The 13,508-nt window shown below is 55.1% G+C and overlaps 1 protein-coding gene across 17 annotated transcripts in view; it reads left to right on the top strand.

Moving 5' to 3' along the window:
• Positions 1-13,508, top strand: part of PRRC2B (proline rich coiled-coil 2B) — an 85,934-nt gene that overhangs the window by 54,467 nt on the left and 17,959 nt on the right. For 6 of the 17 annotated variants that reach the window (XM_081280004.1, XM_081280009.1, XM_081280007.1 and 3 more), the window contains exons 12-17: positions 66-402; positions 1,831-2,030; positions 4,202-4,415; positions 8,829-9,045; positions 9,642-11,699; positions 12,885-13,087. In XM_081280004.1, the coding sequence (XP_081136130.1) occupies positions 66-402; positions 1,831-2,030; positions 4,202-4,415; positions 8,829-9,045; positions 9,642-11,699; positions 12,885-13,087 (3,229 nt within the window). The remainder of the gene's footprint in view (positions 1-65; positions 403-1,830; positions 2,031-4,201; positions 4,416-8,828; positions 9,046-9,641; positions 11,700-12,884; positions 13,088-13,508) is intronic. The other 11 variants (XM_081280001.1, XM_081279999.1, XM_081280003.1 and 8 more) reach the window with 5 other exon arrangements.

Genomic DNA, 13,508 nt, shown 5'->3' with positions numbered 1-13,508 from the left:
GAGGCAGTGGCCCCTGCCTGTTGGGTTTGTGACCCACCATCTCATCAGAGGCTCTGTTCTCTTAGCAGAAATCCTCAGTGGGCAGTGTGTTCCGGCAACAGTCTATCGAGGAAAAGGAGGATAAGCCGCCCCCGAGGCAGAAGTTCATTCAGTCAGAGATGTCTGAGGCCGTGGAGCGGGCACGAAAGCGCAGGGAAGAGGAGGAGCGCCGAGCCCGGGAGGAGAGGCTGGCAGCCTGCGCTGCCAAGCTCAAACAGCTCGACCAGAAATGCAAGCAGGCCCAGAAGGCCAGCGAGGCCCAGAAGGCCAGCGAGGCCCAGAAGCAGGTGGAGAAGGAGGTACCTCGGTCCCCAGGCACCGAGAAGGCCCCCCCACAAGAAAATGGCCCTGCTGTCTGCAAAGGTAAGAGGCAGGTCCTCCCGCCAGCTGGAACCTTGGACTGGGCAGTGGTTTGCTGTTCCCATTCTCCGACTTGTTAGCAGCCTGTAGCTAGGGCTGGATTACATTGAAAGCACCAGAATAGAGGCCAGGGTCACGTGCCTGGGTCTGGTCCTGTTTTGAGTTCTTAATCTAGCTGGTGAAATGCCTCGCCTCTCTAAAGCGTGGCACCTGCTGGCATGCTGAGGGGCATGTGAAATGCTGCACATGTGCAGGGCCGGGGGTGGTGCTGGGCGGGAGTGTCTGGAAGGCCTGAGTAGTCTTGCTGATAGTCTCCCTCTTGTCATTCTTGTGGCTGTTACCATTACTGCAAAAAGTTACACGAGGCACAGATGATAAAGGACATTCACACACAGATGATAAAGGACATTCACAAAGCACAGGGTCCTCTTATGCAGAGGGGAGGAGCCCTCTTGTTAGAATGCATTCTCCCTGTGCCAGAGCTTGCACAGTGCTGCATGACCGACAGACGTAGCAGCAGGGGGCGCTCTCCAGGAAAGCCAGCTGTGTCTCTGTCATTTCCTTCAGTCCCCTCATGTCACCTCTTGTTAGGAGACAGGGGCCCATATTAGACACAGGCCCTGAAATCTACAGAATGGGGGATGTTTGATCTGGTAGCCATGTGCCCTGGCCAAGAAGCTCAGAGAAATCAAGTTTTCTTCTGTCTTGTTTTTTTTTTTTTTTTTTGGTACCAGGGATTGAATCCAGGGGGCACTTTACCACTGAGCCACATACCCAGCCCTTTTGAAAATTTTTTATTTCGAGACTTGAGGCTGCCTTTGAACTTTCAATCCTCCTACTTCAGCCTCCCGAGTTGCTAGGATTACAGGTGTGTGCCACCGCGCCCAGCTCTGCTCTCCTTTCACAGTCTCAGTACTCCGGGAGGGGCAGTAGAGAGACTGCGGGGAGCATTTCTCCTGGGCAGGCACTGTTCACTGTCTCATTCGGTCCTCATGTGAGTCCTGTGGAGTGGGCGTGACTGCTATCCTTCCTTACAAAGGAGGGAACACAAAAGGAGAAACTAAACCTGTGCCCAGGTCACACCACCTGTGGACATGGGGGATTCGTCCTGTTTGGGGAATGGCCACTCTCGGGCTACCAGAGTCCTCTATCTATCAGACCTCCACTCATAGCTGACTCTGATCACATGCACGTCCGCTGACCTCCTAGTCCTTGTCCCCATCTCTAACGTGGTTGTGGGTACAACCTGCTCACAGTGTCCTGTGGGGAATCCAGGAGCTGGTGCCCAAGGAGTATGTAGTGTGGGCTGGGCCCAGCACTGAGTCCTACACAGAATGTTCCTGCCCACAAGAGAAGCACTTGCTGTTCAGCCCTTGGTCACCTGAGTGCTGTGAGCTCACTGTGGCTTCTCTTTGCTTGCTCATTCTCTAGGCTCCCCAGAATTCCCTGCCCAGGAAGCCCCCTCCACTTTCTCAGAGGAGGCACGCACAGCTTCCCCAGCTGTGGGTCAGAGCAGCAGCAGTGAAGAGGAGGCCAGGGAGGCTGGGTCCCCTGCACAGGAATTCAGCAAGTATCAGAAGTCCCTTCCTCCACGGTTCCAGCGCCAGCAGCAGCAGCAGCAGCAACAGCAGGTGAACACCGAGCGACGGCCCCTCCCGTGCCCTCCGGTGCTGTTGCCCTCATGCATCCTGCTACCACACAGTCGTGCAGGGGTCACATTCCAAATTTGTGACTCTGTAGACCACCCCACCATTATTCTTCCCAGTGCTAGGTGCCCCCCGAATGAATACCACCCTTGTTGTGGTTTTCTAGGACATGAGGTAGTGGGGTACACGTTGAGCTCCACTGGCTTAGGTTGAAGAGCAGCAACCTCTCACACGCTGGGGACCCATGGGGTCCTCCAGGACAGAGGCTGTGGGCTGTACCAGGAGCTGTCAAGTGGGGCGGGGTTCCTGAGTGTCTAGGGTTCCTGTGCCAGTGGCGGTTCCTGACTAGTCACATGTAGCTGTGGCCCGTGGTGTCCTGGTTGGCTAGGCTTGTCAAGCCCCTGCTTCTCCACGTGTGATCCGGGAAGGGCAAAGACTGCTTCACTGTGGCAGCAGGAGCCTCGTGTGGTGTGACAGTGATGCCTGTGAACTGAGAAACACCAGCACCATCGCAGTCAGCCTTTGGTAAACCTTAAAAGGGACCTGCTTTGGGCCCTGAGAAACTCACATGGCCAGTTCTGCCCTGGTGCTCTCACAGGCTGGTAGTCCCTCTGCTTAGCATGCTGTGGAGTGAGGCAGCCTTGCAGCCTTACTGGGAACCGAGCCTGGGGTGGAAACTGAGCTGACATGGAGGAGTCGCTTGGTGGGAGCCCAGCACTTGGGTGTGTAATACATTATTATTAATTAACATCAACCGAAGATTCTTCACAATGTGTGTGCTCTGGCAAAACAGACCACGGCCTCAGCCTTTCCCTAGCATTTCCTTTGATTTCTTATAAAACCGTCAGCCCAGCTTCTCTGCTGCAGGCGTCCAGGAAGCGTCTCTGGGCCCCACTGTCCTGTGAGTAGTCCGTGGGCTTAGAGGAGGATTATCCTTGGGAGAGATCCCTGGAGTTACTTGTGCCAAAACACTGCCGTCACAGTGACTGTAGGCAACTCTTCACGGGGAGTAGGGGGGATGGTGGTGGGGAAACCCTTCCTGAGGGTAGAAGGACACCTGCAAGCACCAGGGCAGCCTGGCTGGTTTGGTCCCCTGGGGACCTGTGTGAGACAGGAGGAGCTGTGGGGTGCAGGCCAGTATGGCTGGAGGCGGAGCTCTAGTCTCCTGACTGCTGAGCTCTGTTTCTTAAGTGTTCCTCAGAGGTGCAGTGAGTGCCAGTGGACCCCCCAGGGAATCCAGCCCAGGACAAGCTGTGGACAGCCAGCTGGACAGGTGGCCTTTGTGTTTGCAGAGTCCAGGATATGTGCTGGAAGCCTGTTGGGCAGGCCATCCTTGGGATCTGCCATGAGTCCTGCTGGGCTGCTGACTCAGGGTTCACTGGGGAAGTCAGCATCCTCCGTCACTGATGCTGTTCATTCCTGTTCCCAGGCCAACCAGGCCTGCTGGGCTCGTGACTTAGGGAGCTCAGCGACACACCTGCAAACCCCAAGCGCTGCAGGAAGTATGGTTCTTTGGGACCAGAGGATGGGCCTGGGCTCAAGGGTCTTTTGGTGGCTTCCCAAGGAGACCCAGAGTTAGTGACAGACAGGCCTAGAATGTTCCATGGCCCGGCATGTGCAGGCAGAGCTGTGTGGAGCAGAGAGCTGGGGCCAGTCATGGAGTTGAAGCCAGGGAGGCAGATTAGGCATGGTCCACAGGACACTGTGGGTCACCTGTACCCTGGTAGGTCAGTGGTTGTAGGGCACGGGGGGAACCGCTGAAGGTGCTTTTGAAGCTCAGAGCCAACGGCTGGGTGCGAAAGATGACCCTTGCTGAGTAGAGGATGGGTGAAGAGGATGGGACTGGGACAGGAATGATGGCCGTCCTTGGGTGGTGGCTGTAGACCAGAGTCCTGTGGGAAGTGTGCTGGTCTGTTGGTCAGTTTCAGTGGGATGTTTGATCTACATGGAAGCCTCATGTGTCGAGGGCAGCACCAGTGCACCTGGCCCCTGTTGTGGTGGGCATGACTGCCCACCCAGCCCTGGGAGACTCCAGCCTGATGGTTGTGCTGTTGGGGCTCCCCTCCAGGCAGCTGCCTGTCTCCTCCCTCCTGGAGGGCTTTCTGTGCCACATGCCAGAACACTGGAGACTATGGTCACTTACCCTGTCTGATCAGGTCTCTCTTCTGGGTCAGGAGCAGCTGTACAAGATGCAACACTGGCAGCCGGTGTATCCCCCGCCTTCCCACCCGCAGCGAACCTTTTACCCGCACCACCCCCAGATGCTGGGCTTCGACCCCAGGTGGATGATGATGCCTTCCTACATGGACCCTCGGATCACACCCACCCGGACCCCTGTGGACTTCTACCCCTCAGCCCTGCACCCTTCAGGTGAGCATGGGGCTGGACAATGGGTGGTTAGGGTGGCATCTCAAGAGCGAGGCCCTTGGCATTTGTTCTGGCCTCCAGGACTGGTCTGCGTCTTGCAGAGCGCAGGTAAGGTTGTGCTCCTGTCCTGGACAGTTACCGGAAGAAAGCAAGACCCCACATTTTAAATGGCTCAAAGTGATTTTGAGGTCTTGCTGCCTCACACAGTCCCTTTCCATTCTCACTGTCTTTGCATATTGTCTCTTTTTCTTCCTTCATTGGTCTTTCCCAGGGTTTTTCTAAGGCCTTTTTAAAATCAGAATTGGGGTTTCTTATTTTTCCTTTATCTTATTTGGGTTTTAGTTAATCATTTTCTTCTTTCTACCGCCTTATTTCTCTTGAAATTATTCTGTTTATTTTGTAAGTGATTGTGTTGGACACTTGGTTCAATAATTTCTGACTTTCAAGATGACCTTCATGGTGTCAGTTTCCAGTGTTGTGGCGTTGTGGCCAGGTATGATGGTCTGATGTGGGCCAGGGGCCAGCAGACTTCTCGCCTGTGGCCAGGTGTCGCATGTCATGGGCTTTGGTCAGCTCTTCAGTTCTGCTGTCATAGGAAGAAGCAGCCATGGGCAAATCGTGAATGAGTGCATTTGGTTGTTTTCCAGTGAAACATCATTTAAACAGATAACAAGCCAGATTGTGTTCAGAGGCTTTGACTCTCGGTTGGCTGCCATTTGTTGAGGTTTTCTTTGTAGGCTGTTACAAAGTCAGTTTTTTATTTTTTCCTGTTTGTTTTCTTCTTTATCCTTTTTGCCTGAAAAGAATCTGTGTTCTGTTGGATGAGTCTGTTCAGTTGAGTTTGCCAGTTGTGTTGTACAAGTGTTTCTTGCGTTACATTTTTTATCTCCTTAATTAGTTACTGAAAGGTGTGTAGAATCACCCTGCACCAGGGGCTGGGGGCTTAGTAGTTTAGTACATTGGTAGAGCCTGTGAGTGTGTATCAGGCCCTGGGTCCAATCAGTAGCACAAAAAAAGGGAAAAGAGAAAACAACAACAGCAAAGCTCCCAATATGGCCGTGGACTTGTCGGACCCTCCAGCAGTGTCCATCTTTGGAGGCACAGAGTGTGGAATGACATCTATTCCTGTTGTCACCTACCTGCTCCGGTGGTGTTTTTCTGCCTTTACCATCTGCTTTGTCCAATAGTAGCATGATGATGTCAGTTTCCTTTTGATTAGAACTTAGAGTCTCTTTTGTTCAGTTTTTTGCTGCCATTTCTCTGAGTCCTTATTTCTAGGGAGTGCATAAATTTTTGTATACAAGACCTATATGGTCTTACTCTGAAAATTCTATGGCTTTTAACTACCAAAGTTGCTTCCTTTACATTTATTCAAATTTTATATTTAGATTTTCCCATTAATCTGTCTTATGCATTCCGCTTATCCCATTTTCCGTGTGTGTTTCCCTTCTACGTTCTGTTTCTTATGTTAGTGACATTAAAATCCTAACATGAGGACTGGGTACACCTGGTGGTAGAGTGATTGCCTAATATGTGTGAGACACTGGGTTCCAGCCCCAGCACTGGCCCCTCCCCCCAAAAAAATCCTATCGTGCCCTCTTGACCTACAGAAGGGTCTACTCCACCTTCATGTGAACCTGCTGACCTCTGTCTTTATTCTCTTGCCCACACCGGCAGTTACTGTTTTGTCATCTTCTCTGTGCTGTTGAGCTGGGCCTGCATGTTCCCTTGTCTGATGGCCTTTCTTCGCCTGGGGTGGGCCTGTGTCATCTCTGACAGTCTTCTGCCATTCGGGTTACTGGCCTGAACAGAGAGCTGCAGGCGGGTGCTCTTCCTCTGGGTGCTGTGCAGATCTTCTTGTTTTCTTCTGGCTCCTCTTGCTGCTGAGAACTTGATCCATTCTGAGGTCTTCTGTGCTGTATTGTCTCTGGCTGTTTTCGAGGTCTGGTCTTGTCTCAGGTGTCCTTGGTTCTGTCACTATGTGCTGTGTTCAGGTGGACCTCTCCGATCACTCTGCTTGGGAGTCCTTGTGCTTGAATCTAAGGTGTACCTCTTTCCCCACTTCTGGGAGATTCTCTTCTGATAATTGCTTCAAGTTATTGACTCTCCTTGTTCCTTTTTCTTCTTTGTATTTAGGTCTTTACTTTCTGGTACTGGGGTAGCCCATAGCACTTAGGTCCTGACCTTGCATGTGATCGGCCAGGGCTCTACCACTGGGCGACATCCAGGCCCTCCTTGTTCCTTTCATCTTTTCTTTCTAGGTCCTCTCTAGGGTTATTATGTACCTTCCACGCTGTCTTTTAAGTGTCTTAAATCTGAGAAAGTGAAAATGAGCAGGCGTTGCCCCTTTGTTGCCTTCCAGGAAGCCCCTGGCTGCTCCCAGGACACTTCTCTCCCCAGCTGAGTCTGTCTACTTTTATTACTGTCCACTGAGGTGTTTTTTTGTTTGTTTGTTTGTTTTTTTAATATTTTCTAGTTGTGACTGTACCTGTATTTCATTTTTATGTGGTGCTGAGAATCGAACCCAGTGCCTCACGCATGCTAGGCAAGCACTCTACCACTGAGTTACAGCCCCAGCTCTGTTCAGTGAGGTTTTTTTAAGTTTTTTTAAAAATTTTCTTTTATGTTCTTAATTATTTCAAATGTGATTTCCTAGTGATTACCAGATGGTTGTGCTGTCTGAAGTCTTGAGGACTCACTGTGAGCTCATGGTGAATACTCGGCACACGTGTTCTGGTGGTTTTGGATCTAGTTTGGTTTCAGGAAGCAGTGTGGATCGGGTTGAGGGCATGTCCCTCCATAGTCTCTTTAGCTGGAACCACCCTTGATGGCAGGTTTCTGGACTATTCTGGGAGTTAGAAATTTGAACCCCTTCTGCCTAGACCCCCATGGAAGCAGCCATGTGGTTTCTGAATTCCAAAAGAGTGCTTTTTCCTGCCCAGATCCAGGCACTCAGCCCTGCTGAAAATCACGCATTCTCCAGTGCACCTGACAGGCATGGGCAGAGGCTGGGAGAGGCACAATTTGTCCAGGTGCACTTTGGAGGGTCTCTGTTTTGAGCAGGTTCCATTTGCACTCCTTGTCCTATGAAGGTGCTGAAGACCAAGCCTGAGGGTTTCCAGGCTGAGCTGCCCTTCTTTCTGATCTTCAGGGTGCTCCAGCTCCTGCACTCGTAGCTCTGGTTTTCAGCTTCTGGAAGTTACTATTTTTTTGTGAACACAGCTCTGCAAGCAAAACATTTGATCTATTCTGCCCAGCCCTTTTGTGACAGTAGGGGTTTTCGGGTCTTCATGTAGCCACAGACAGGGCAATGTGTGCCTCATGAGGAATGAGTAATGAAAGGCACAAAGCTGTGGGTTTCCAGGGAATCCTGCCCACCTTGAATTGGACCAACTGTGCTGGAGTCCCCTGTCAGCAGCACTTGAGCAGCATCCAATGGCTAGTGCAAAGCTTCTGACTGCTGGCCTGATGCTGAACCATCTTCTCACCAGATGAGCTGCAGTCAGGAGACAGGCGCAACAGTGTCATAGGGCTTTGAGTATTTCAGAGTCAGTTCTGTTTCCTTGCAGAGGTAGGCCCAGACCTGGGCAGCACCTGTGCCAGCCCCACTGCCTCACCTGACAGGCATGGGCAGAGGCTGGGAGAGGCACGACTCGTCCAGGTGCCCAGCCAGTTACAGCTGGTGGGACCTATATGCTGGTCCAATCTGGCGAGTTAGCAGTTTTTTTGTTTTGTTTTTAACATTTTTTATAGTAAATGGACACAATACCTTTATTTTATTTATATATGGGGCTAAGGGTCGAACCCAGTGCTTCACATGTGCTAGGCAAGCGCTTTATCAACTGAACTCCAATCCCAGCCCAAGTTAGCAGTTTTTTTGTTAATTTTCAACTGCCACCCTCCTCCCTCACCGCATTCCCAAAATCTCCCTGTACACCATATGTAGTGTTGCCATCCTTTTTGGAGTTAGGGATAAAAGGAAATAAACTCAGCCTAAATCTTCCTGCAAGGATTCGGAAGTAGACAGTGCTGGCTGCCATTCTCACGTGCTCGTCTGCCTAGGTCTGAACTGGAGAGCTTCCAAGCATCTCTGCTGCACAGCACTCCTCAGCTTGCTGACCCCGTGGCCTCTGGTTAGCACTGAGGGATTCCACTTATCATTTCCAGTTTGCGTGTCCCAGTTTTATTACCCTTTGATACAGACACTTGGTCTGAGAACTCAGCTTGTCTCTGCAGGTCTTTGAACTGGTCAGGTGGCCTCGGGGTCCCTGGTCAGAAAAGAGAGAAGGCCCACTATTCTGGAGTGGGGTGCTGTGTCCAGGGGCAGGCCGAGAGACTTACTGTTCCACGTAGCTGGCTGGTTGCCATGGGGCTTTCTAAATGACATGACTCAGAATTGTCCTTTGTCTTTGTCAGGACTGGTGAAGCCCATGATGCCCCAGGAGCCCCTCAGGGGGACTGGATGTCGTTCTGAAGATCAGAGCTGTGTGCCCCCACTCCAAGAAAGAAAAGTGACCGCCATCGAGCCAGCTCCCGTCTGGAGCCCGGAGGGCTACCTGGCGCTGCAGAGCAAGGGCTACTCATTGCCCCACCCAAAGCCAAGCGACACTTTGCCTGTGGATGTGCATGTCAGGTGAGATGACACTTGCTCCCGCTGCCTAGATGCTGCAGGACAGCTCTCTGGTCCTAAGGGAAAGGCCCTGTCCCAGGAGACGCTGCCTTGGGAGGCGGGAAGGGGTATGGATTGTGCTTGGATACTGTGTGAACGGCTTTTACTGAGGGGGGCTGAAGGCTCAGCAGGAGCCCCAGACTGCCAGTCTTGGATGTGGAGTGGGGGAGGGCCTCACAGGCAGGCGGGTCGAGGGAAGGGGTGTGAGCTTGCCCCTTGGTGAGTAAACAGGGCTAGCCCTGCTGCCCGGGGCCGACTCCAGCCGACTCCCAGGCTCCAGCTTGCTCCAGGGGACCGCCAGCTTCTCTCTGTCTCCGGGTGGCAAGCTGAGCCTGCCCAGTGGCCACTGCCTTCCCTGCGCTCACGGACTTCAGGGGCCATGGAGGGCCCCATGGCCCAGCTGCTCTAAGACGTGTTTAAAGATAGAGCAAGTGTTTGCTGTGTTTTTCTTTCTTTTTTAAGGCTTTTTTTTTTCTTTCTGAAACTGAGCTTTGTGTTCAGCATGGAAGCCAGGAACCCAGCTCCAATCACATTGACTGATTTCTCTGGTTCCTTTTCAGGAATGAAAGCTCTTACTCTGCCTCCCCCGGAAGGTCAGGGGGCGTAAGTGCCCAGCGCCATCTCTTTGAGGAGAGAGGGGAGGAGTACTTGAGTGCTTTTGACAAGAAGGCCCAAGCAGACTTTGACAGCTGTATCTCTTCTCAAAGAATAGGCCAGGAGCTTTTATTTCCACCCCAAGAAAATGTTCAGGAGGCGGGCGCTCCTGGGGGCCACGCCCAAAACCTCAGGCGTCCCCCGCTAGAGCCTGACTTTGTCCCAGTTGAGAAAAAGCCAGAGTTTTGCAGCTGGGACATTGGCCACCAGCCAAAGGCCCCCGACACAGCCAAGGGTGTTGAGCAGGAGGCGCCTCGGGAGGAGGCTTCCTTCCATGCTGCCTCCTGGGAGAAGGAAGGGAGCCCTGACAAACAGCCAGACCCAGAGCCTGAATGGACACCTGAGCCCCGGAATTCCAGTGGCCAGCACCAGGAGCAGCCAGGCAGGACCCGGAGGTCAGGGCCCATCAAAAAACCGGTCCTCAAAGCCCTGAAAGTGGAGGAGAAGGAGAAGGAGCTAGAGAAGGTTAAGCGGGGGCTCGGGGAAGAGAGTGCACGGCTGGCCACAGAGAAGCCTGAGCAGGATGAGGACGAGGAGAACGACCCTGCCCTGGCCAACGCCTCCCCTTCCGCCCTGGAGGACCAGGCCCCCACCCGGGCTGGGTCCAGCCACGAGGCCAGCAAATGGGATGCGGATGAGGATGAGAAGCCTGACAAGGCCTGGGAGCCCAGACCGTCCCGAGAGAACAGCGACATTCCCCCCACCAAGAGAAACAACTGGATCTTCATCGACGAGGAGCAGGCCTTTGGGGGCCGGGGGCAGGCCCGCAGCCGGGGCCGAGGTTTCAGAGAATTCACTTTCCGAGGTCGGCCAGCCGGGGGAAATGGAAGCAGCCTGTGTGGCGGGGGCGTCCTGGGGGCCCGCGGCATCTACAGCAGCAGCCAGCGGAGTGGCCGCGGTCGGGGCCTGCGGGAGTTCCCCCAGCCAGAGGACAGCCCCAGAGCCAAGCCGCGGCGGCGCATCGCCAGCGAGACCCATAGCGAGGGCTCCGAGTATGAGGAGCTGCCCAAGCGGCGCCGGCAGAGGGGCTCAGAGAGCGGGACGGAGGGCTCGCTCCTGGGGCGGGAGGAGGGCGCCCTGCAGACGGACTCCTGGCGTTCCAGCAAGGCGTACCCCGAGGACCAGAGCGGCCCGGAGGCCAAGGGCCGGGGCCCTCGGGCCTGTGGCCGTGCTCTCCCGCCCAGGCTGAGCAACGGCGGCTATGGGCGCAGGGCCTTCGCCCCCAAGGAGCCAGTCCCCTGGCAGAGCCGGAGCCCGGGCGGCTCCTGGCAGGAGTACGGTCCTGCCGACACGGGTGGGACCCGGCGTGCCGCGGACAGAGACTACCTCCCTGACTGCTACCGACATGCGGACTCGTTTGGCAGCAGGGCCTTCGAGGACAGCCGTTTGGAGGACAAGCGGTCCTTCTTCCAAGATGACCATGTTACAGATTCTGAGAATGCAGAGAACCGGCCATTCCGGAGGAGGCGCCCCCCACGCCAAGACAAGCCCCCGCGCTTCCGGCGGCTGCGGCAGGAGCGGGAGTCCTTGGTCCTGTGGGGACCAGAAGAGGAGGCCCCCCTGCTGGCGGGCCAGTGGCCAGGCCGGCCCAAACTCTGCCCTGGGGACAAGGGTGGCACAGGGGGCCGCAGGTCCCCAGACCCATCCTGCCACAACTCCTCTGACCATGCCAACGAGGAGTGGGAAACGGCCTCTGAGAGCAGCGACTTCAGCGAGCGCAGGGAGAGGCGAGGGGGCCCAGGGGAGCCCGACCCGCAGGGGGACGGTGGCCTGTCTGGGGCCAGTCTGGGTGAGAAGAAGGAACTGGCCAAGAGGAGCTTCTCCAGCCAGAGGCCCCTGGCTGACAGACAGAGCCGCAAGCTGGAGCCGGGAGGGTTTGGGGAGAAGCCCGTTAGGCCAGGTGGTGGTGAGACGTCCCCCCGCTATGACAGCCAGCAGAGTGGGACACCCTTGAAAGCCAAAAGGTAACCCAGAGCACCACCCCAGGCCCCTGTTGTTGTCCCCCCGCGCAGCAGCCCCGAGTCCATGCATGCATGCCCGCCGGGCCACGCGCTGCCGGCCGCTGTGTGTCAGCGTCTCATCCTGCTCCTGCATCGCTTGTCTGCTTCTCACGATGTGTCCTTGTTGTTGTGGCCTGACAGTCTGAGCCTGAAGTGTGCCCTGCCCCACCCTGTGCCTTGTGGCTGCAGCCTTGTCCCTGCCAGGGTTCAGCCTCTGAATGGTCCTTGGAGCCCTGCAGTAAGGGAATTGCCTATATGTGGCACCTGGGAGCACTGGCCAGTCCACCTGATCCCTCTGCTCCTCAGACAGCTGGGCAGCATCCTGGAAGGCCTCACTAGCCTTCTGGCTGCACGGAGGACAGTTCTTCTTCCCCCAGCAGCTCTGCTTCTCTACCACTTCCTTGGTGTGGTCAGAGTTACCAGAGTAGCTGGGAGCAGCCGCCTACAGCCCAAGGAACATCTCTCCTTTGGAACCAGAGGTTTCTTAGGTGGACAGTCTGTGCTTGGTGTCACTCATGGCCCACAGGCTCCTATGTGGGGAAGGGTGGCTTTGCTGACTCTGCCTACTCCATGTCTCAGAGGGGACATGCAGGGGTGTTAAGGCACCTCAGCACACTGACGCTGCCTGTCCTCCTTAGAAGTTCAGGGCACAGAAACTCGGGGGTGTTTCTACCCCTAAAGAAGGAGCCTCCGGAGAGTGCTAGTTTTTCAGGCGTTAGTCTGACCTTGCTCTCTGGGGCCCAGAAGCCCCGACTTGGCTCTGCCCTGAGCCTCATAGCAGGGCAAGGCCAGGGCTGCTGGCTGCTGGCTCAGAACAGAAAGGCCGGCAGCCCTGTCTGAAGTGTGCCCCACCTTCCCTCTCTCCCTCTGCGCGTGCTGAAGGCAGCAGGCCGTGGGAGAGAAGAGAGCATGGAGGGGGGTGGTGAGGGCAGCTCTTTCCTGCCCAGGGCTCTGCCCAAGCAGTGTGGGCTGGGCTCTTCTTGGAGTAGGTGTCGGTCCACGAGGCTACTGTTTATGCGGCCTAGAAGAAGGAACTGACCTGGGCCAGGCTACTGTGTGCGTGCAGGCTGCATGCACTTGTGGGTTTTTTCTTTCTCTTTTGCTAGCCTTTGGGCGTCTCTGACTTTACAGATCTTTTTTGCTTTATAGGTCCCCGGATGAGGCCCTGCCTGGAGGCCTTGGCTGCAGCAGTGGGAATGGCCACTCGCCTTACACCCTAGAGCGGGCCACACACGCCAACGCTGACAGTCCAGAAGCCACCAGTAAGAAGGCAGAGAAGGAGTCCGTGCTGGCTGTTCAGAGGGCTGGCGAGCAGGAGGAGGCCCGGAAGCAGTTTGACCTGAGCTATGGAAGTGAGTCTAGGCACCTCCCATCCTTCCAGAAGACCCCAGATCCAGGTGGATCCAGGGCCTCGGTAGTCTTTGGGTGGGAACACATAATTCTTCTAAGGGGAGAATTAGCCCTTCCAAGTGACCGTCAGCTTCCGAGAACTGCCTTGAACAGGCACCAGGCTGAGTTCTTGGCTGTGGTGGTGAGCAGTACAGTTTCTTGCCACCCGCGCTGCACACTGCCTCGCTGGGAAGCCCGATGCCCAATGGTTCAGGGAGATTCCAAGTCCACCAGCTGGTAGGAGCGAAGCTGGCTGTAAGAGCCTCATCCCCAAAGATTGTGTCCTTCTCACCATGGTGCTGCTCAAGCTGCCCTGGGTGAGACTGCAGGGGTTAGGGTGGGATGTGTGGCCATGGCCAGGTCTCCATAGCTGTGGTGGATGCT

This window comes from Spermophilus citellus (assembly GCF_964194105.1).
Source record: "Spermophilus citellus genome assembly, chromosome: 2".
NCBI lineage: Eukaryota > Metazoa > Chordata > Mammalia > Rodentia > Sciuridae > Spermophilus > Spermophilus citellus.
The sequence above is the reverse complement of the archived record's forward strand: the minus strand, read 5'-3'. Positions and strand labels throughout refer to the sequence as shown.